General features: G+C 38.7%; 1 protein-coding gene across 3 annotated transcripts; it reads left to right on the top strand.

Moving 5' to 3' along the window:
- Window positions 1-3,097: 3,097 nt before the first annotated feature.
- Window positions 3,098-23,246, top strand: mitfa (melanocyte inducing transcription factor a). 3 transcript variants are annotated; one of them, XM_084927208.1, is made up of 9 exons: window positions 3,098-3,343; window positions 17,609-17,809; window positions 17,906-18,001; window positions 18,146-18,251; window positions 18,542-18,625; window positions 18,973-19,029; window positions 19,231-19,306; window positions 19,516-19,663; window positions 22,412-23,246. In XM_084927208.1, the coding sequence occupies exons 1-9, from the start codon at window positions 3,158-3,160 to the stop codon at window positions 22,814-22,816; spliced, it is 1,359 nt and encodes a 452-aa protein (XP_084783334.1). In that variant the 5' UTR covers window positions 3,098-3,157; the 3' UTR covers window positions 22,817-23,246. The 3 variants fall into 3 exon arrangements, with proteins under 3 accessions (XP_084783334.1, XP_084783333.1, XP_084783332.1); XM_084927207.1 differs by lacking the exon at window positions 3,098-3,343 and adding an exon at window positions 16,894-16,926 and having other exon boundaries at window positions 17,615-17,809; XM_084927206.1 differs by lacking the exon at window positions 3,098-3,343 and adding an exon at window positions 16,894-16,926.
- Window positions 23,247-24,418: the final 1,172 nt, after the last annotated feature.

Here is a 24,418-nt window from a genome sequence, read left to right as displayed (position 1 = left end):
ATTGGCAGGCTAATAATGTAAATAAATAAATAAAATCCTTGTACCTGAACATTTAAAATAATTTTTTTTTAACTGCTCAATTGACTTATTAATCATTCAAATATAAGAAAAGAACGTAAGGGATGAAACAGTGTCGATTTACACATAACTGATGACTTTTAAATTGTGTCTTTAGCCACTTTTACTTACTTACTGTTACTGTCTATTACAAAAGCATGTGATTTTTTTCTCATTTCTTTTGTTGTATCTATGGAAAAAGCCAAAGATAACACAGTTTAACAGACAGATATAAAATTGTACTTGCACCAGCAAGATGATTCCCAAAGAAGCTGAAAACTTCCAAACTTCCAAAGTGTGTCCTTAAAACATTTGAGGAAACTAGGCGAGGCCTTGAAATATCTACAGCAGATGAAGAGTATCTGAGAATCAGGTCCTTCAGAAAATGGAAAAAAAATCCAGCAAATTCCTGACGCAAATATATCAGGCCGTTCAGTTGATCCATCCATTTCCTGAAGCAGGAGTTTCATCAGAAATGGTCTCACTAGAAGGGCAGCTCACAAAGGTAGCCATATTTACATATTTAAAGTCATTGGCAAGAGGTCTTATAGAGTGGTGAATCCAACGGAGGAGGCCAGGAAAGACGTACAACAGTGGGTGTCTAAAGCCATCTGTGAAACATGGCAGAGGCTCTGTTTCACAGATGGAGATTTTTCAAAATTGATGGAATTATGAGCTCAGAAAGTCACATTTTGATCCACCATATAACACCATCTGGAAACAGTCTGATTGGGACTGGCTTTGTTCTTCAGAGATAACAATGATCACAAACATGCTGCCAAAAAAGTCAAAGCATAGGTGAATAAAAAACATGCAATGAAGTCATCAAACTGCCTCCCCAGAGCCTGCACCCCAACATTATTGAAGCAGTGTAGGATCATCTTGATAGCGACCAGAACAAAAGGCAGCCAACATCCAAAGAAGAGCTTTGTATGTCCTTCAAGAAGACTTTCCCATTTTCCAAACAAAATATAAAGAAATTAAATGTATACCTCACTATTTTACACTTTAAAACAAAAGCTCATGAGTATAATATGGATATAAAATCTGTGCATATAAAAATATTTTACTTTGCGTGTTTGCTTTTTTTCCACTCATAAGTACATACGTCCTAAACCCTGACAGGGTAAATAATTTTTTTGTCTGTAGCTAACAGTGTTTTAGGGACAAAGTTGGATTATTTCGCAGTAACTCAGCTTCTTGTGAAATTAGAAAAATAATCCAAATTATTTCGATTTTTAATTGATTTTTTTATTGATATTTTCAGCAAGGCAACAACGAGAATACAGCCAGTCTCACTGAACCTTAACAAATGAACTGCAGACTAAATTAAGCATGACTCAGCTTTTTAAAATATGGTTATAACACAAGTATGATTTAAACCATAGCAAGTGCATGAAAACTGCTGTGTCTTCTAAAAGGCCAAATGGAAGGTATTTTTCTGTGGAAAATCAATATACGACACACAAACGCTGAACATTATAAAACGACTTAATGAACTGGAACTTACTTTTCATAAGCAAGACCCCAAAGAATCACTTTTAATGAAACAAGATGTAGATTTCTGTGAAATAGGTTGCATAAAAAAGAAAAATAAAGAGTTTCTTCTGAAGCTCTTTCACTGGTGATGTAAACGCAATAGCTGTCGGCCAGAGGCTAGATTTGACATGCCAGGCTAATTAGTGCGATTATCACACAGCTGCGCAGGCTGAGAGGATTTGAAGTGGTTTTATCAAAAGGATCATTTTCTGAGGGAATGCCTCATCCTGACAGCGTGTGCAATGCCAGACCCAGTTCAGTTTGGGATGTGCAGCTGCTGTCTGCTGAAATATGTACATGGATTCGAATGGATGAACTCTCAGTGGACAGACTGAGTTTTTGCACATGAGTAAATCTGCGATGTTTATTAAAGGTTTTCCAAAGGCCCAAGGTACTGCCTCACACCTCAAAGCTGATTGGTTATTTGGAGTCTGACGGTTCATAGTCAGCATTAGATTTCCTTGAAATCATTTTCAGACTTGGCAGAGTTTAGATAGAAACCCAAGCAGACCCAATGATATTACCAATCTTATCTGGCCATTGTTATTGACAGTGAGGTAAATATCAGAATAAAAAACTACAGTTGATCAGCTTAGCAGCTCAGCTTAGAAATGTACTTTTCCTGGCATCGAAATGTATGCATAAAGGAAACCCTTTATATAATAGAGTCCAAACACATAAATGCTGGGCCACAGACCCATGACAAACTTTGTTTTGACTTACATATTGATTTATATAATTCATTAAAAATGTTAGGGTTACTGTATGAAAAAACGTTTCCCATTTTCAGGGGTCAAGTTGGAACCAATTACTGATTTTCCATTGAATGACCTTTGGTCCATTGGTCAGTTACTATGAGTAACATGGTAGAGGTTGGATAATGCTGTGAATCCATAACCAGGAATAATTCCCTTAGCTTTGTGGAACATTTATTGCCTGGTAATTTAATAGTTTGGTCTAAATGTTTATTAGCATTGGCACATTTTTTTATAGTACTAATGATAGCACTGTTTATTTGAATAGCTGCAAAGCCCAGTGTAGCACTACACAAAAGTTACACCATGATGTTCATTAGGTGCTATTTCTCAAATCCTGATATTTTTACAAACCAAAAGCAGAGTTACAAAAGAAAACGGACATTACAGTAATGCTTTCTATATTATTTTAGGATACTTAATCAGTTAGATTACATCCGTGTTTAGGGTTGTATAGATAATTACCCACCCTCTTATAGTGTATAACAGTCCATGAAGCATAAATGCATCATTCACCCTCATTCGTAGAACAATAACATATTCTCAGTAAAAGAATCTCTGGCTTCCCTCTTGCTCAATCCTTACATTGTGCTCTACTACAATACCTCATATAGCTCAGTGACTCAGGATGGCTCAGGAAAAAATGCCATTGGCCAAGTACATACACACCAGCTTTTTGTTTAGCCTGGCTTATTTAACTCCTCCCTCCGTTTTTTGCCCTTGGGTGGGCCAGTGTTTTCAGTGCTCCTCTGGACCAGCATGGCCTCTACAAGCGCTGCCAGGATTCCCCCCCTCTGCCGGCCGTGATGTCACAGGTCCAACTCCAAGAGATGCCAGTGTTTTCCCCCTACCAGGTTCGAGAGTGTGGGGAAGCGAGGAAGAAGAAGTCCGGTCACCCTTTTCACCACGGCGCCCAACACAGGTCTGTCCACGACCTGACGCCTCCACCTGGCCCTTCTGCTGTGAGCCAGTCATCCATAAAGGACCTGAAGGTAAGACTTCCAAGACTCTGGAAAACCTGCTTGAGTCACTGATGATCAGTAATGGGTATTCTCCAGTTGATCCTTGTTTCCAAAAACTGCTTAAGGATTTTGTTCTTATTTAAATCACAATTTCAACTCGATTATGGACTATGAACAAATACAGTTTTTTAAGAGGGGACTGTGTTAATTCCATACAGGGGATTATCTCTTGACAGAATTCCTGTTTCCAGACATTTGGCATTAAACTCATTTAATCCTATTTGCTCCACTACACTGACATATTTTCATTCATCTGAGTCCTGGAATGACCGGATAGACCCTGAAAGTGTGAGTGTACACATTTTTCAGTCTGCGCTAGTTATAAATATTAGTTTCCTGAAATAAGAGGTCTTCAAATATAGTTATTTTTCCAGGTTTGAGATGAAGAGAAAGTATGAGTATTTACATTCTGCATTTTAAGTGTGTAAGGGGCTGTTAAAGAAAATTTTGACTATAGTTGGTGTGTAGCTGGTGGATTGGCTCTATAGATTTGATGTGTATCTGAGTTAAAGTAAAATGACTTTACCATCGCTCTGTTTCACTGGGTTCATTCCTGCTGCTCACAGTCTTTTTGCTGATGTGTTGCACCTTTGATATATCATTGTGTGTAAACCTGCCATAATGTTACTTGGTACATGGAAAAACACAACATTACTGTAATAAAGCAGATTATTTATGGAATTCTTTTGGAGGATCTTTTTCTTATACTTCATAACTTTCACACAACCCAGACAGAAATGCCATGTGGGCAAACACTTCCTGACAGTTTGAACCTTGTCTGTCTGGATTATCAGAGAGACCCCCCTTAAGACATGTATTCAGTGCAAAATTAGCTTAGAAGTACCAGGCAGAGCTGCTGGAGCATGAAAGTGAAAACATAAAGCTCAGTTGAAGTCCAAAAGGGGATGGGGGGCCCTTAATTAGTCAAGCTTTCTCTGACCCCTGTGAGAATGGAGTGTAAAACCAGTTCAGGGATTGAGACAAAGGCACTCCCTCAGCAGTGTTAAGAATTGGGTTTCACAGAACTACATATGACTTTATTTTTGGGTTTGACTGAGTTATGGCCAAAGTTTTGGTGCAGACGGCTGGTAATTGATGACGATATGGGTTTGATGCTTGACAGTTTCATAACCAAGGAGACAGCTTTGAGCTGCAGAGAAATTTGGGTCATAAAACACCGAAACATGAAGTGAAGACATATTGTTGTTAAAAAAAATAAATACTTTAATTTATGCAAATGCCTCTTTTTTGTCAGACCTAATGGCTGGAGAAAAGACCCTATAGGAAAAAAGACCAACTATAATATTAATAAAAAATAACTTGAGTTGAGATAATGTTTACACGTATTTTTAACAAATAGAATAATGTAGTTCCACATCCTTAACTTTTTCCATTTCATTTTTTTGATGCATGTTGTGGACCCCTATTGGAATTGATAATGTTGTTGTTTCTACTCGTAACCCTACAGAAATGTTGTCATTTTTTGAGCTACTGCTTCAACCAAAAGTGTTTGCTAAATTGTGGGATGAATTAACTAAAGCCCATTTATTATGTTATCCTCGGGAAGTAACTGTAGCAACACAAAACTCTAACGTCTTACTTGAGTAACCAGACTTCCTGCAATGCCATATCAGGATGGATTGTTTAGTGAAATGTTTCTTTAATAGTTTAGATCAGGGGTGTCCAATCCCAGTCCTCGAGAGCTACCGTCCTGCAGGTTTTAGATGCATCCTTGTTTTGACACACCTGAATCAAATGAATGGCTTGTTATCAGGCCTTTGCCAAACTTGATGGCATGCTGAAGAGGTAATCAAACCATTAGGGATGCATCTAAAAACTGCAGGACAGTAGCTCTCGAGGACTAGGATTGGGCACCCCTGGTTTAGATCATTTCGACTTGTTGGTAAAACGTAAGATAAGAAACACTTGATCTATATCATGTTTGGGATATTTACACTGCTCTCAAGCTTTAAGAACCAGCTAAAATTCAGACTACTTAAGACTGGCAGCACTGCTTATAAAATTATATTTAGGTCATCTAAAAACCAAATCTCACTCAGTTTGAAAACTTGTTAGAGAAACATTTTAAAGGTGATTTTTTTGCAGTTTAACATCTTAGTATGCAATAATAACTGCTTTTTGATTCCATGGTGCACTACGGATAGGAAAGCTTCCTTAATTTGTGCCTATGAGCTGGAACTGTTCCTCCTGGGGTTGTGCTGTGTGTACACTGTGGCTTCTAAGATCATATCAGAGCTGTTACAAAACGTCTGTTTTACTTTCCATGGAACAACATACGGACATGAAAAAGCTCCATCAGCAGCTATTTAAAGTTTGCCTGCCAGTCCACCTTCTAAGTTTCAAAACTTTGTCTTGTTTGCTTCAGCTGTGCTTGAATAAAATTCCCTTATTATGTGTGCAGGTGGAATTTCAAATTCAATTCAATTCAAAATTTATTTGTATAGCACATTTAAAAACAACAGAGTTGAACAAAGTGCTTCACAATCGGTTAAAAACAAGAGAAAACAATAGAGAAACAAATAAAGATAAATAAGAAGACAGTGAATTAACAATAGAAGCATAAAACAGGCCTGATGGTACTCATACTGAACTCGAATTAACAGCCAGTAAAAAAGTGAGTTTTAAGACGCGATTTAAAAAACTGTAAAGTAACGTAAAGTAAAATAATCTTAAAATCAATACAATATTTTACAGGGAGCCAATGTAAATTTGCTAAAACTGGAGAGAAGTGTTCATACAATCTAACACCTGTTAAAAGACGTGCAGCGGCATTTTGGACTAACTGCAAGCGATGGAGAGATGAGTGTTGGAGACCCAAATAGAGAGAATTGCAGTAGTCCAGTCTAGAGGTAATGAAGGCATGAATAAGTGTTTCTAGGTCTCTTGGAGGAAGATAAGGCTTAGCTTTGGCAATTTCACATGACTGATAAAAACTTGTTTTCACAACTGTGGACACTTGCTTCTCTAATTTAAAGGAGCTATCTAAAAACACTCCGAGATTCCTTACAGTGTGAGAAAGATGAGAAGCAAGAGGACTGAGGGTATCAGTTAACTTGTTTAAAGGCATTACACCTGTTTCTACAGCTCTGTCGCACATGACGTCCCACCGGGCTTCTCTCCTATCAAAGTTGCTCAGAAGCCATTATTTTCTGGGTTAGTGATAGGATTCTGCATGGTATCGTTTGAAGGATTAATGATTAATAATAATTTTATTTATTTATTTATCTAGCTCATTATGCATAAGACTTGTGTTTTCTGTCATTTTATTCAAAAATGAACATAAAAACTATGAACATAAAAAGAGATCAGTTATTTCGAACTGACCATATTTTGAGTAAGAAGGTTATTATTAACAGGTAGTCTCTTTGAGATTGAGCTCTATATTTCAGGTGAGACCAGTGTACACAAAGGCTATACGAAAACTGAGATAGACAGCTGCATAATAAAAGGACACATTATACATGATCACACAAAATATTATCTCTGGAAATGTTCCAGTGAAATCAGAAAATGCAGCTTCATAATTTTTTGTAGTTCAGTCCATTTATGAGCATAAAAGTATCTATGGTCGTAATGTGACATCCTAAGTAGCATGCTTAATTCCATAAAGAAGCTGAGGGAAGCAGGGAATCTTTTCGGCAGAGCCGTGTAAACAAATATCATAAAATGCTGCTCTCTTCAGTTTCCCGGGGAGCATCATAGCGCTTCTTTATGTATGATACAATGATGAGTAAGAAAAAAATCACCTGTGATAAATCGTAATACACAAGCCTTCAAGGTGGATGTGGAAGCATGTATATAAACAATAGCGGCACAAGCTAGGATTGACTGGCATGTTACACTGTGATATTGGGTTGGGTAAAGATAATATTGCTTATATAGAAAGTGAATAAAAGAGGTCCAAGAATAGATTCCTGTAGAACACTGGTACAAATAGGAAGTGGTCTTAACCTGAAACTGCTGAGATTACTTTCTGAGTGAGATGGTAATCACCACTCAAAGTTGCCACGTGCCAAGTTAAATGGGCGAGTTGTATGAATATGTAACCCCTGCACAATTTTTTCTTAAGTTTAGGCTATTAGAGGAACTACAGTTTTTTGGCAATTCCTTGCTACCTGGTACTGTGACCAGTACTACCTGACTTTGTTTGGTTTCCCTGGCTTAACTGTTTGTTAATGCAAATATCTAAACCAATCATGTGGGACAAACTCAGTGCATGTGGAATGGTTGTTGAAGCCCACAGGTTAGTCTACTGGGATTTTCCCACACAACGATGTCTAGGGTTTAGACAATGGTCTAACAAATAGAAAATATCTCCAGGTGAAAATCCCTTATTGATGCTATAATTGCAGACTGCTTCAAGCCAATTGGAAAGCAACAATAACCATAATCAAGGCATGCAGAATAGCATCTCTGCAGCATCTCTGAATGCACATCATTCCCATCCTACAGGAGTATTGTTGCCGGCCATGCCACAAATCTCCAACGATCTCAAACTTGTTTCTTGAACATAACCATAAGTTCACTTTACTCAAATGCCATCCACAGTTACCAGATATCAGTCCAACAGAGCACCTTTAGGGAGTGATGGAACCTATACCACAAAGAATTAAGAATAACAATTCTGTACACAAAAGGGAGTCCAATGCTATACCAGTTGTTCCTAATAAACTGTCAGGCGAGTGTACATTGTCCATTGTATTAACTTTATTTTTAGTCAAATTTTTCATGTTTTCCTGTGGCAGTTATTACCTTTTTTGCTTATATAATATAATGTTCAGTGCTAAACTCTGAGCTTGTATTTATGTTTTCATGATTCTTATTTCTAGTAGGATGTTTACTGGTAGTATGCTTTTATTTGCAAAAGATTATTTTATTTGATCTGTTTTATATTAGATTTTTAAAATAACATGTAAACTAATTTAAAAATTCATAAATCTTCATGCATAAAAATTGAATTTATTCAACAGTGCCATCAAAGATTTTCCAAAGTCATTTGATGGCACTGCGTAGCCCTAAATAAAAAACCCATCAGATTCAAGTCCACGTGCAGCCCTTTGTGGTTTACAGTGACCTTTTCCTCAAACTTCAGGCACATAAGCTGAATAATGCGAGATCTTTGTACTATTTGATTTTTGGGTGTGGCTCAGACTGAGCTGTAAACGACCTAAGAGAGAGTCTTTTGTTTGTTGCATTTCTCAGAGTATACCTAAAGCTCTGTTCTCAATTTCAAAGAGCCAGTCGATCCTTCGAGATAACGTTTACCAAGAGTAGGACATGTCTCAACAAGTCTCAAAATCCATGGCAAGAATTTTCAAACCCAAAATATAGCATTTGTATATTTTTAATACTGCATTTCATCTGTAAATGCTGACACTGAGTAAGTGCGTGACCCTTCTAATTATGGCAAGATGGAAATGTACGCTGCTTGGTTAAAATTTCAATTTTAAAACTCAAAGCTTAGTCTAGTGCAAAGCTCCCACATCAGACATGACAGCCAGACAGCGTGTTTATGTAGCTGCTAAATTAAGCACTGTTGTTTGTAACTTAAGCAAGTGCATGTTTCTAATCCCACACTGACTGGACTGTGTGTCTCATTCTTGGAAGAGGATGTTACATTCTTTCTAATGTTACCCGTTAGCCTTAGGGAAAGAAAAAAGAACACGTCTTTGTCCCAAGCTGCTCCTCCTAATGAATTGGCCTGTCTCTGCTGTAGCTGCCTTTGCTAAAGAGAAGTGTTAGTGAGGGCATTGGGCAAGAGAGCAAACTGACTCCTTCAGGCCATGTCAAAACAACATAGTGTGGTTGTTCAACTCAAAATCCTTCTTACGATCACTTTGGATATGAGAGTTTTTGCTGCCTTCTTGAAAAATAAACAATTTTCTCAAAAAGAGGCTTCGCAGTAACATTTTGTTTATTATGTTTATTATGTATTCTGTTACAACGTACGCAAAGGATTTCATAACTATATCTACATCAAACGAACAAAACGTCTGAACAAAGGCTAAATTGGTACTTGTAAAAAAGAGGAGCCCTTGAGGGTGGGCAGCTATGGGGGAGGCGGAGGCGACCTATACTAAAACATTAAAAGTTTTAATGGGGGCCATTTCTTCGGTAGAAAGCAGATTGTGTTCTGTGTTCGGGGTTTTCTGGAATAACAGTGGTCGCGGTTGTGTAAAAATATGTGACTGCTTTGTCTTGTTAAATGCTATATCTTTGTGTGAACTTCAAAGACAAATACAGCGTTTTTTTTAATAGTTTTGTTTTTCCTTAATTTCTCCTGATTAAAGCACCATTTGAATTTAACCCAGGGTAAAATCTGATTAAAGGGCTGATTGTCAGCGTTAATTCAAGGGGTTTAACAAAAGCATTACATTAAATGTTCATTTATTACCATCATACATAGTTTCAAAAGTAACAGGACAACTGAATGAGATGGCTCATTGTCAGATGGAAGCTTGCTGTCTCATGAGAAATTAAACACATAAATATGTGGAGGAATGAAGCTTTCATTGGAATCCTCAATGTCTTCACAGTGCAAATGAATAAACAGCTAAAGCAAAGTGGAAAAGCACTTCCCATTTTCCAGGAAAGTGTATTCTGTCATATTCTTGTGATCTACTTGTGTTGCCATGTTGGTATTTTGGTGTGCCAGTATCATAAATCATGTCAACATGAGTGAACTATGGCAAGTGAGGAATATAAAAAAGCCTCTATTCAAGAAGTTTCTTACAGATTTTGGTCCTTATTGATATTAAAAAGCACTGAAAGAAACCCAATTTTGTCCTCTGTGGCAATGAATGTCCCAGGTCACGTATTTGTCTGGCCTGTTGCTACAAGCGATTCGATCCTTATACAACCATTGCAAGAGGTGGATCTGCATAGCCGGCAATAAGTTGGACTTGTTCCCAGTGGGAGTTGGAGTCTGCCATGGCTGCCCTTTGTCACCGAGTCTGTTCATAATTTTTTGGACAGAATTTCTAGGCATAACCAAGTGGCGGAAGGCTTCACCTTGGGCGGTCTCAGAATTTCATCTCTGCTTTTCGCTGATTATATGGTTCTGTTGGCTTCATCGAGTGGTGGCGTCCAGCTCGCACTGGAGCCTCTGATCACAAGCTTTGGGTAGTGCCTGAAAGTACGAGAACGCAGATTCAAGCGGCGAAAATGAGCTTTGTCCGAAGGGTAGCTGGCCTCTCCCTCAGAGATAGAGTGGGGAGTTCAGCTTCATTTGACAAGGATGCCACAGACTCGGTCTGTCTCGGTCTCTCATTGATGCCCACTCAGTGACTTATAATTCCGCTTATTATCTAATAATAATAAGCGGAATTATTATTATTAGAAAAGTTATTTAATACACACAAACTATGCACGGCAGAAATGTGAAAAGTCCATCTTAATAATTCTACTATGGTCTGTTCAGATGTGTAAAAGTTATTTTATGACTAATAAAAATGTCATTTTTAGACCTTCTTCATTGATATGAATGGCCACATTGAAATTTAAATCAAAATAAACATTGTTGTGCTTAGCAGCATGTCATTTTGGTAACTTTATTATTTAAGCTAAGAACAGTTATTCACCAACAAAAAATGGGAAATGTAAGTTGAGGTAAAAGTTACCTTTTTAACCTATATGTTCTGTCTGCTTCTTTATGTCTCACGGTGTTATGAGTAGTTCAAATAGGTTTTGGCAGGTGGAGGAACCCTAAGATTGAGTCTAGCAGTGCAGAGTGAAGTGAAGAATCAACTACAAATAAGTCACATCATGTGTTCTGTATGTCACAATAGATTTTTCTTTGTGAACGTCCAGAGATTAGATGATCTGTGCTGGTAGTCTGATGTTCCTTGCGCTTGTAGTACTCCCCTTGTAGAGCAGTAATTACACTCTGAAGTACTGTGGCCACAACTTGATTTAATTTTGCACTGTGAGAGAAGGAAAAGGGAAACCGAGGAAAAGGGAACATGCTAAAGGTGTAAATATCAGGCTACAGGACATGGAAAAAATAATAACAAATTTGATGGTACCATGCATTAATATATCAGATTTAATTGTTTGTTAACTGAACACGCGAAAATCCTGCAGTGCATCATTTATGGGCACTGACATTTTCTCTACTGAATTATCAGAAAAAGTCAAGGTACTAATACCTGTACTAAAGATATTCACAGCTTATGTCTTACATTTGTCAGAAAATATGTTTTGGGAAATTTGTCACCTTAAACACAAACTTTCATATTTGTGTTTGTATTTATGTGAATTCCTTCCATAAATACAAAAGCTTTATATTTACAAAAATGATATTATGTTGGAGATCGATTATTCTACTACTGAAAATTACACAGAAGAAAATTTTAGTATTTTTTGCTAGTATAGTATTTTTAAATTCATTATAAGGCGTTATTGATTTTTGTCTTTTAAATTAACACAATAAAAAATTAGTCAAAATGATCCAAAATATAAGCATGACTAGTGCTGTTTTTGTGGGTTTACTTGGAAAAGAAAAGAAAAAAAGAATTTACAGATGACTTTTTGTTGTTTATGGACCTCATTTTAACTTTTGTGGTCCTCTGTTTTTGTTTATGTTTTATATAGTTTTGTTGACCCCCATTACTAGTCGTGTAGTGCTTTGATAGCACTGAAATGTGTATGTCTTGAATATGTCTAATACTACTTTCAGTCGGGCTTAGCTTGACTAGTGACCAGAGAAATCAAATTTTTTCGTGTGCGTGTGTTTATTGTAAACTATGGGGCTCTGTAGTTTTACATATAAATCCGTGAAAGGCTGGACTCTGCAGTTACTGAGTCTGCAGAGCATTGGTGCCTTTACGTGGTCTGCCACTTTGTCGCTGACTTGTTGTAGTTCCTAAATGCTGCCACTTTGCAATAATATCACTGAGAGCTGATAGTGGAATATCACAAACGGATTTGCTGCTACCATGATCAAATTCAGTGAGCACATGGCTGAATCAGAGAAAATTTTACTGCACTAATATTGTTCTCTCAAACTCAAGATATGAACTCTAAAATAATTGATTTAATGCCTGACTTTTCAATCCATCTACTGTACTTCTGCTACTGACTCGCATTGCCTAAGATAGGAAAGATCTTAAGTAGTCAGGACCGCTACTGTAGCGATATTCTTAAATGTTAGCTCACACAATTAGCATCTTCCTTTTGACTGAATGCTTTGAGTGTGGCTGGTTGCCAAGGAAGTTAGAAACAGTGGAGTGGGGCTGGTGGAGTGATATGAATGGATGTATTTCTTTTCAGGGGTCAAAGAGTGACGACTATCTCGAAATGTTATTGGTCCTAAAGGCATTAGTTTAAAGCACGAACCCATGTGCTTTCCTTGAGAAGGTAATAAACCTCTGTCTCACAAAGAGTCTGTGAATAAAGTGAGAGCTCGTCTTGCTGTAGGGATAGATGAAATACATCCCTTGTTAATAGTTCCCTCTGGACCCAAAGGTTTTGCTGAAGGAAAAGGCCAAGCTGTGAAGAAGAGACAAAGAAACGTTCTACTATGAATTTGCAAAGAATGCTTTCTCTGTTTTATTGTATAAACCTCTGTCGAGCCAGGGGGCTCCTCCTCTGTTTGTGCTCACCTCTCAAGCTTTTACTGAGTTTCCACTAATTCAGACAAAGGCGTGACGCTCCGTGTTCTATCAGCGTTACACGAGATGCAGTAGCTCATATAGGCATTAATGAGCTCCCTCGTCAAAAAAGCGTCATCGAGAGGATCTCTGAATAAATGTGAGATTATAGAGATAGTGTACTATTTTTCATCATGAAAAAAGAAGCACACAAAGAGCTTTCAGTGCAGAGTACCTCTTGCTTTGCAGTTGTTTTCTGCTTGTAAAAGCAGACATAAAACATTATTGACAATCACAAAATGCAATGTGAAATAGTGTAAATAATTGATGCTTCAGTTTTCCTAGTAAAAACATTGAATCTGCTTTCAAATGAGTGATTTAATTACTGGTAGCACTGTGGAACTTTATTTAATGGTTAATCTGCAGAGCCCAAAATGGAAAATAATTTGGCGTGACATCAATGTTACCCCTCTGTGAAGTAGGGCCTGAAAATTTGACACCATGTCGGTGGTACAAGAACATGCACAGCTAGTCTAATGTTGCTTGTCATCATGAGTGAAATGTCCTCAACCCTAACTATTACAAACAGAAAAGACAGGTGTCTGTGAACGTGGGCTTTATTTGCCCTTCTTAAATAAAATGTAATGTAATAAATGTGGTGATGAAGTTTCTCATTAAAACTGCAAAAACTGTAAATAGTAGCAGTACAGTGAAAATGGTTAGTCTGTTGGCAACATTGGCAACATTGACATTAAAAATGTTCAATAATAATTTGCGTTGAGGATAAGGAAACAGAACAAACGCCACACTGTGAAAGAGAGCCAGAGATTAATAATAACTAATGATTAAATGCAGATGGTGTATACATGTTGCATCATGGGAATCCCCCAGCAGCCTAGACCTATTGCAGCGGAACTAAGGGAGGTTTCAGGGTCATTTGATTTATCAAAAAGGAATGTTTTAAGCCTGATCTTAAAAGCAGATTCATTCTAGGAACCAAAAGTAAACAAGCAGTCTGAAAGCAAGGTGCTCTGTTGGTGTGATATGCTACTATGGGGTCTTTATGATAAAATGCGGCTTGAGACCTTGGGCTGAGATTTCCAAATCTTGGTTTAAGGAGCTGATGTAAAGAAACCTATATGGGAGAATTGTGTTCTCTCTTTCTATTTCCTGACAGCATTTTGAATCGACCCTGAATGATTTTCAGGGGGGTTTTAGGAGAGTTAATAATATATTGTATCAGGCTAGTAGGCTAGTAGTACAATAACCTCAGTTTTATCTGAATTTAGAAGCAGGAAATAGAAGACCATCAAGATCTTTATTTCTTTAAGACATTCCTAATGGGCGTGTGTCATCTGGCTTCATTGATATGAAAGCTAGGTATCATCTGCATAGCAATGAAAATCTATGCTTTGCCTTCGAATGATACTGCCTAGTGGAAGCATCTATAACTTAAATGACCTGTGGGCCACTGCTGGCACTGTCATCTCATGTGACGGCCACTTTGGTGTTCAAGTAGTACAAAAAAAACCAACCAAACAAAAAAGAAAGCACCCACAAATATTTCCAAAAATGTAGTGTTTTGTTTGTTTGTTTGTTTGTTTTTGTCACGGTTTTGGGTCATTTGTCCAGCATTTTCAGTTTCTTGTATTTTGGTATTTATCTGTATTATGGTTTATGTTCTGATTCTTTAGTTATCTCATTTTGAATATTATAATCCTTTGTTTCAGTTTATTCTGGTTAGAGTTTTGTTCTCAGGTTTTGTGTCTTGTGCCCTCGTGTTTAGTGTAGGTTTAGTTCAGGGTTAAGTCTGCGTCCTTGTTTCTTGTTTCCTGTTTTATTGTGAAGGTCCTTGTCTCATGTGAGTATATTCAGTTTTGCTTGCCCTATCTCGTCTTGTCAATTACTTCCAGCTGTGTTCCCCACCTGTGTGTGTTCTCCCTGCTGTCTACCTTCACGTGCCTTCGCCCACCTTCCTTTGTGTTCAGGTTTGCCGTTTAGTTTAACCCAGTATAGATTATCTTTAGTTCCGTTTTGCCATTCTCTCCTTGTGTTTTACTTTACAATAAACCTCCTTCACATCTCAGCGAGTGCCTGCTCTTGGGTCCTCATTTATTTCTCCACACGGCTCACTCTGTTAGCCGTGACAGTTTTAAAATTTCAAATATTGTATCACAAGAAAAAACTGCAAACATAATTTGTTTCCATTTTTTCCAGTTGAATCTGTGAAAAATTATTGTAGCACTGTGGGACGCTCTTGACAGAAGAAGGTCAAATTGAAGGTCAAATGATGCCCGTTATTAAGGAGAAAGGAAAATAGTCATAAAGAGCAATTTTGTTTTTGTTCCTGGCATTAAAAAGCCAATTAACATGTACGTTTGTGCGCGCTGACTCGCTTATGAAGTCAGCCACACGGGCCACTAGAGGAGCTGCAGTTTGTGTCACTTCCACATTGAATTCATTTTCCAGTTCCAGGGGTTGCAGCTTGGCCGCAAGACATATTTATTTGAAGCAACCAGTTTATGTATTTCATGCTTAAAGGACAAAAGCACAGCCAGCATAAAAATGCAATGTTTTATTTTTTTACACCATTGTTCCCTTGTTGCTTCCAGATATTATTTTACATGTAACACAAGTTAAGCATCAATCTTTTGGATAAACACAGCACGGTTTACCTAATATACTCATATAATAAATACTGATAGTGTCATCAATATGTGTATAACATGTGGCTCTATACCACCTGTTGGACAAGCATTGCAACTATTCTCGACCCTGGGTAATGCCTTTCTGCTGTTTCCCCATCCTTGTTTCTTATCTATGGTTCCTGATAGTTCCATTTCTGGTAAGGCTGGGTAAAATAGCACTGGTTCCCAGCTTTCAGTATTATTATCTCCATGTTCCATCTTTTATGCTTGTTAAGGGCCAATAAGGGGTCACTACTTTTCGGTTCTTTATATAAGACAAGCCAACTTGTCGTTTTTTTGTTCAAAAGATTTATTCATATCAGGACCATCTGTGTAAATTTTTCAGGTGAAAGAAAACAACTCGACTTCCACCAGCGTTACGCTTCATGCATATCTGGCCAAAACATTTTTTCGAAGTCATTCAGCACACCCTCTGGGCTCAATGCAGTGCACCATTGACTGAACTTGGTGACAACCAATTCACAAAAATGAAGCGTGTTCAATAAAAGATTTGAAAAGCAACAAATCCCTGTTCACTTTTGCTCAGTTCCAAGTTAATTCTCCTAAATACAAAGAGAATTGACCTAGGCAGCACAAAACTGTAGCCAGATAGGGAAAAACAGGAATGAAAAAATATTTTGCTGCTAAACCAAGACATTCACCTTAGATATATACATGATATCAATGTGACTTTAACTTTTACCTGTTGATGGTCAAATGTAATTAACCTCTAAAAAATATTTTAAATGGATGGGGTTAGGGAAAAACAGCATACGTTTGAGTTTTCGTATGGCTAGATCGTAGTGAAACAATGGTGTCAATTGTGTTTTGGGTGTTCAGAACAAATAATGTTTTATACTGGATGAGCAGAACTAAAGATTAAATGTTAGTTGGCCTTAAGCAAGCTTTGGTTCGCAGACTACTGGCCAACCAGTAGAAAGACTCCTTTGTGAGCTGCAGGTTGTGACGTCAAATGGGCTGCATAAAGACATAAATTCATAGCTAATCTGGAACAACACAGGAGTGGGAGGATGAGTCTTGGTGTCCTCCTCCATTTCTTAACTTGCATAACTAATGAGCCTTAAATATCTGATAAATTAAGCAGGACCAGTGACTGCTGTCAGATTTGCACAAGCTATCTGTAGACCACAGTGTAAGCTAACAAGACAAAGGGATTGTACTGTATGTGCATTATTTTCAACTTCTGAAATACCTAAAAACCATGCTGGAGATGCTTGAATACAGCCACTATCAGGTGAGATGGGCTGACATATTTTACATTTTTTGAAAAAAAAAAAAAAAGAGTAGATGCGATTTTTACACCAAAAGAGTCAAAATATCTTTGCTGCGCTTGAAAACAGGGCTTAAGGTTGAGGATTAGGGTTGAGTTCTAAGTACTTCATTATGTGTACCCAGTTCACAAGTCTTTGGTTAAATGAAGACAGGGAAGCTGTTTTACACACAGTCGTATTTAAATTGCTGCACGAGTTGGGGAGGTGCTGAAATGTTATATAGTGCTCTTTTAGAAAAAAAGAGAGCTTGAAGAAAAAAATGTAAAAGAAATGTTGTTTAGACATTTCAACATCTTATCACCGTAATGTTGCAAAGCAAGCACGTTAGATTATTTGGTTTTTAAAAGGCTGTTTTCAGGGGAACTTTTAATGTAACAGAGTAGTATAGTGTGATTAATTTGGATTTGTAAGTTGCACTTTGAAGCTGGAAACATTTGAACATTTAAGTTCTTGCATTTTTAATTTGTGCTTTTACCACACCGGGACAGATGAATTATTATAATGAAAACATTCATTTTTAAATCTATTTTTTTCTCTACGTGCCAGTGTATTTTTGTCCTTACCCTTAACTGTATCACACAAGCTTAGTCAAAGAATAAATCCAAAACTAATGTGGTGTGTAATGTTTACGACTTTGCCACTTAGGTCCAGACCCACCTGGAAAGTCCCACCAAATACCACATCCAGCAGGCTCAGCGGCAGCAGGTGAGGCAGTATCTGTCAACCACCCTGGGTGGTAAAGCTGGCAGCCAGCCCCCCGAACACAGTATGCCACCCGGTCCTGGCAGCAGTGCACCCAATAGTCCCATGGCTTTGCTCACCCTCAGCTCCAACTGTGAGAAAGAGGTACACCTGCTCACTTCGAGGACATTCAGTATCCTTACATGCAGATGTCTCGACAGAGAGTGAGGAGTTCATGAAATGTGCCTTTGTGTTATACAGATGGATGATGTCATTGATGATATTATTAGCTTGGAGTCAAGCTACAACGACGATGTTCTTGGATTGATGGATCCGGGACTCCAAATGAACAACCAGGTAATTTATTTTAAGATAAAATAAATACTACAATAAATACCAAAGTGTGTAATGTTGACACCTTCTTCTTTGAGTTTAAATAAAATATATGACAGTTGCTCTTTTCAAGAGGACACTATAATGACAGGTTTTTAACACCAACAGCTACCTGTGTCAGGAAATTTATTGGATGTATACACCAACCAAAGTCTCCAGCTACCAGGCCTCACCATCAACAATTGTCCACCCAACATTAAAAGGGAATTCACTGGTAAACTAACACTCAATTTATGAGCGTTTGGATTAGAAAAAGTATGAGGCTTTACTACAGGTATTTGTGGACACTCAGTTTAGTACACTTTTCTGTGACCTTTCTGTGTCTAAAAATTTACTGCTGATAAAATACATGCATAACCTTGTTTTGTATGATGTAATCCCAGTCCACTCAGACGCTTTTACATCTAAATACATAGATGACTTTAGGCTGATGTCAATATTGTGTGCAATTTAGAAGTGCACAAAATACTGTTAAGTCAATCATGTGCCAAATAATTACTCCAGCTCCTGGCATGAAGCAAGTACTGGACAAGCCTGGATCCTGTGGCCAATATGAAAACTATCAAAGGCCAGAGAGCTTTCCAGTAGGTAAGCAAAGCAAAATGAAGAGAAAAAAAAGACATAATGTTTTGTAAACTGTAAAACTTCACTTTCAGAAACTGTATGTTGAGTGTTTTGTGTATTTTTAAATTGCACACATACTACTGTATATTGCAAAAACTGAGATGCAAACTTTAAGGTTTTTTCCAGTTCTAGCCTTCAGATTGTTATTTTTTGTATTGCTTGTGATTAACAGATTTCAAATATGCTAAACAAACCTCAAAGCATGTGAAATACAAACCTATAAAATGAAATCATTTACTTTGGATTAAATCACATTGTAATCAAATGCTTTTGTCTAAAGTACTGCTATTCAGCCTTCTTTTGCTCCACAGAGGCTGAAGTTCGTGCTCTAGCAAAAGAGAGACAGAAGAAGGACAACCACAACTTAAGTAAGGCAATCAAAATATAACTGAATTTCAATTTTTTATGTTTAATTTTAGTAGCTTCATTGTGTAGTGGTTTACACAAGCGCCTAAACATCCTAAAAAGCAAATAGTTTGTTATTTTTATACTTAATTTTCTACTTCTAGTTGTTTTGTAAAGTTATATTAATCCGTGTTCACAGTTCATGTCCTTACTTTGCATTCTAGTTGAACGAAGACGGAGATTCAACATCAATGATCGCATTAAAGAGCTGGGAACCTTAATACCCAAGTCAAATGATCCGTAAGTGTTTTTGCATGTATTTATACTAATGGATGCATGTGCACAGCCATCTACTTGTCTGCCTACTGTAGTGATTCATGCATTAACCGTGTTTTAACATCCTAATGTCTCAAAGTCTCTTTAAAATGCAATTGCCATTTTGCTCAGCAGGATGTAAAGAACTGGTCAGCTGAGTCTGACTGTAGATATTTGTCTCATGTATACCCCAGAGACATGCGCTGGAATAAGGGCACTATTCTGAAAGCCTCGGTGGACTATATTCGGAAATTACAGCGAGAGCAGCAGAGAGCCAAGGAGCTTGAGTGCAGACAGAGGAAGCTGGAGCACGCAAATCGGCATCTCATGTTGCGTATACAGGTGGGTCACTCTAAGGCTTTGCAGACGTTATGTAGGTTTTTTAAAGTATTATGGTCATGGTTTTTTTTTTAACGTAAAACCACAAAATTAGTACAGTAATCTGCAAAAATCTACTTGATCCCAGATGTACAGTATTTTACACAAAATTAACAAATCCTTGTTCTTTTAATGCATCTATTATAGGTAATATGTAGAAAGCTACTTGTGTTTGACATTCTAATATATAAGGGAATTATCCTGTTCAGCCAGCAGCCAGTATAGCTTGGCAGCTATAGCATGAAGGGTGGCAAAAGAACCTGTGTGCAAAACCAGAGAATGTTTTATCTGGAAAAAAATTGTTCTATTCAACAGATGTTTCAGCCAATTTTGAGTAATTTGGGTCATACACTGCCTGACCAAAAAAAAAGTCGTCACCAAAATAAAAAGGTCACACACTCTAATATTTTGTTGGACTGCCTTTACGGCATGCATTCGCTCTGGCATTGTTTCGATACGTTTCTGCAATGTCTTTTTTTTTTTTTTGCCTGTCCGTTTGGCTCTTTTGCCATCAGAATTATTGTCTAAAGGTGAAGAAAGATGCCCAACGGATTTACTTTACCAAATGGACCATCCCAGCCTTGCCGTAATGGTCTATTTGATTCACCTTTTATTGTTTATTTTATTTTATTTTCACTTTGCTAAATACGGGACAGACTTGACTGGGGAAAAGAAAGCGGAGAAAGAAAGAGGGAAAGAAAAACAGCGGAGAAGAGGAAAGGTAATAAAGGGCAAACAACAAAAACCAACAAAATAAGCAGACAAAAAATACATATATCAATCACCTGGATCACCTGTTGAGAAAGAAAAAAGAGAGAACAAGCAGAAGAAAAAAAAGAGCAACATAATAAACAACATCACGATGATCTATGGGAGTATAACAGTAAATACTAAATATTAAACATCATTGTGCAGCACGTAAGAGCGACAGCGCACAGTGTGCTTTGAGGTAGGAGCCAAAAAGGGTGTAGTTTGTGTGTGTGAGCACCCGTGTGTACACCTGTGAGCATGAGCGCGCTTGTTTTAAAAGGTTCCTTCATGTAATGATCTGCTAGAGGGTGTGGGGAGCCACAGCCCCGTACTCCAGGGCATGAAGCAGGTATGGAGGAGATCAAGACTCCAGACATCCAGAGGCCCCCAGAACACAAGAGACCAAGGAAGACCAACAGAGGGGCAGCCGCGCCACTGTCACAGAAAGAGCTGAGGAGAGCCCCAGATGAGGGGTCACACAGCAGCCGCGGAGCAGAAGCCGGGGGGGGGGTTGCAGTGATGTGCCCGTGAGCTCCGCCGGCAGCCAGCTGCGCCAGAGTGACAGAGCCCCAGGCTGAGAGGCTGAGGGCACCCCACCCCCGAAGTGGCCCGAGCGAGCCCCAGGCTCCAGGCCCCGACAAGCAGCCACCAGGAGTGAGCCGGTGGGTACCCGGACGCCCATCCCCAGACACAAAGAACCACCAACGCACCGATGTCTGAGGGCGTCTGCCACTGGCAGGGGAAGTGGTGGGGGGAGATAGGCCTCCATACCTTGGAGGGCCTGAGATGTCCCTAGAGAGGTGGCGTCTGATAACCGACCTGACATATAGACACAGACATACAGGCACACACAGATGCAGACATCAATTGCCACCCTCATGCTCTCATATGCAATTACTCAACACTCACCCAACGTGGAGACAGACATAAAGAGACACTGTACACACAATCACACTCCCCAAGCGTACTCTAAGCCCCAGGTCTAGGTACCCAGACCCAGGTGGTGTTACCCTCTTCCCTGGGGTGGAGAGAAGCAGACTGCCCCGACTCGGCAGCAGCAGGCCCCACATTCCAGACCCCAATCGGACGGCCAACTCCTCCTCCTAGCCCCCCCCGCTCCAACAGGCAGCAGAGAACGGGAGTGTTTCTGCAATGTCACAAGATTTATTTCCATCCAGATTCTCAATGGGGTCTGGACTCTACGTCCACATGTACATGGGTATTTTTGAAAACGCAGATTTTTCTATGCATTTGCACCTTTCATCCACACGTAAACGGCGTTTTCGATCACTGAAAACTAAGATTTTTTAAAATTCCTGCCAGGGTGGAGACTTTTGAAAACTCAGTTTTTGCATTTATGTGTGGACGAGGAAAACGGAGATGCAACGTCAAAGGTGTGCCCCTTTTTTGACGTGACGCTGTGCGCCACTTTATTGTTTATATGAGATTATTTCTACAATGGCGGATATAGACAAAATACCGTTGCTGTTAATCTGACTATTTGAAGTTTTTACACACGTACATATACACACCCAGTTACTGTCTCTCCATCACTTCATCTGCCTCTCTTCTTACCCTGAGCACTGAGCCCAGTTGGGGTTAAATAACTTGTTGCCAGCTGAACGATAATCGCCCATGCAGTAATTGTCCAATAGGAGGCTCATACCTATTTGCTTAGTTAAGTCCAGGTGGCGACTTTTTGGCCAGGCAGTGTATTTGCATCCTCCCCCTTTTCATCTTTTCACCAATTATTTTGCACTTTACAAACAAGATGCAGCACTACCATTAGTGAGTTTCAAAAGATGCCTTTAGTTGGATTTTCTTCTTTGCTCTACGTTCCAGGTCTTATGCTGGCTTAGCAAATTTGCACAAAACATGATTTTGAAGTTGATTAGCGTAGATGTACTTTTTGTTCCAGTGTTAAAACATTGCAACATTTCCACCGTTTCTATCTCTATCTAGGAGTTGGAAATCCAAGCCCGTGCTCATGGTCTTACAGTGGTGTCATCCCCAACTGTCTGTACGTCAGAGCTAATGGCTCGTGCCATTAAGCAGGAGCCCGTCCTTGGTGACTGCCCATCAGAGCTCTACCAGCATAGTTCTGCCCCTGACATGTCCCCTCCAACCACATTAGACCTCAACAACGGCACCATCACCTTTGACCATATACCAGCAGATGCGGGGGAACCTGGCCCTTACGGCAGCTCTAGTGCGTGTAAAATGAAGGAGCTGGTAAGGGACAACACCCTAGGGCCAATTTCCCCCAGTGATCCCCTGCTGTCCTCGATGTCCCCAGATATCTCCAGCAACATCGACAGCCACCACACTTCCAGCTCAAGTTTGGAGGAGAAAGAGCATGGATGTTAGCCCAATAGCATGAGCTGCACTGACATTTACATTTGTAGCAACTCACCAGTGTGGCACCTACATTAAAGATATCAATGTGAATGGATTAAAGAACTCATGGTATGTTTAAATCTTTTCTTATTTTTGTCCACACTGGTGTAGAAGTTTTAAGTGTTACATAGTCAGACAGCTCAAAATTACTTGACATGTAATATACAGTGTCTGTGAAACATGACTACAGTCTTATTTTGCACTTGCAAATCTGTTTATTTTTGTCATATTTCAAACTTTTCATATGGTGGCAATGCCAAAAGACAAAAGTATGCATATGCTGATAAAGTCCAAAACTTGGCACATGTTGTAATATCTGGAAATACTACATATAATAAATATTTAGAAAGAAAAGTTTTGGTATTAGAAATCCATGTATTATTTAAAGTAATTTTTACACAATGTGGTTGTTGTATTATGAGGAAAGAGCAATCTTTTAGAAAAAGGGCCACATAATAAAACACATTATACTCATTTACTGGGTACTTTTGAAATTACATTATATGTGTGTGGTTTCTATGCTGATGAGAGCAGTGGAGAAGCATCTGGTGCTGTACAAGCGCTTAACACTTTGAGATTTGCCTTTTGCTTCTTTAAAATGACAATATAAAGCATGTGTCAAACTCAAGACATGCCGATGAAATCCAGTCAAGGTTAAGCTTAAATACAAGGGTCAGAGAGACAAAAACCCAATGCAGAGTGTTGTGGGGGGACTGAGAAGAAGATAATAGCATTTAGGGCTGAGTAGAGAATGGTAAAACCGCAAGATATATTAAAGACGTATTAAGTAAGTAATTACAGTAATCAGGTGAGAACATTCACTACAATCTCATTGCAGGAAAACAAAATGAATGTTCACTGTGAACAGAAACTAAACATGAAGACAGAGGCCATGTCCACACTAATGTTTTCGTTTGAAAATGTATTAGCATCTTTTTCTCTCCGTTTTGGCCTTCCGTCTACACTGAGATGGTGTTTTTGGTCAAGGGAAAATGCAGCATTTTGAAAACGCTCTCCAAAGCGGATACATTTGAAAATGCTGTTTTCGTGTCGCAGTGTGGACAGCGAGCCCGGAGGCTTTTCGAAAACAATGACACAATTTTGTCATGTGATGCAGATAGTGAAGGGCATTATACAGCAGTTGTTTTGTTTGCTCTCAATTTTGACAGCCCTATTACAGATTACTATCTGTACATGCTCCAGATAGCTTTTGTTCAAATTCTTTAATTCTCACTCGCTTCTGCAACTTTGTACTTTTGTGTTACTCGCAGCAACAACTCCACCTCATTGTTAGTCCGTTTTTAAAAACTTGGTGCTTTTCCTCAAAATTCTGCCGTGATGTTTCACAGTAAATAATCGGCAGGCAGAAATGACGCAGGTCAAATTGTCTCGAGTTTCACACAAGTGCAGTACTGGAACACAAGCATTTTCGGCCGTATCAATGTGGATGAACAACTCTGAAAATGATAGTGTGGACGCAGAGCGTTTTCTGGCGTATACGCTGTTTTAAAATGTATCCGTGCTAGTGTAGACATAGCCAGAGACAAGGTCAACAGTGGGGGACAATGGCAG

Source organism: Perissodus microlepis, chromosome 5 (assembly GCF_051167445.1).
Source record: "Perissodus microlepis isolate ML-2025 ecotype Zambia chromosome 5, ASM5116744v1, whole genome shotgun sequence".
In the NCBI taxonomy this organism is placed as follows: domain Eukaryota; kingdom Metazoa; phylum Chordata; class Actinopteri; order Cichliformes; family Cichlidae; genus Perissodus; species Perissodus microlepis.
The sequence above is the reverse complement of the archived record's forward strand: the minus strand, read 5'-3'. Positions and strand labels throughout refer to the sequence as shown.

Excerpts from the sequence above, each read along its gene's own strand:
- mitfa (XM_084927208.1), top strand. The coding sequence starts at position 3,158 with ATGTCACAGGTCCAACTCCAAGAGATGCCAGTGTTTTCCCCCTACCAG. Across the intron at positions 18,626-18,972 it reads GCCAGAGAGCTTTCCAGTAG|AGGCTGAAGTTCGTGCTCTA; the intron begins GTAAGCAAAGCA and ends TTTGCTCCACAG. Across the intron at positions 19,664-22,411 it reads ATCTCATGTTGCGTATACAG|GAGTTGGAAATCCAAGCCCG; the intron begins GTGGGTCACTCT and ends ATCTCTATCTAG.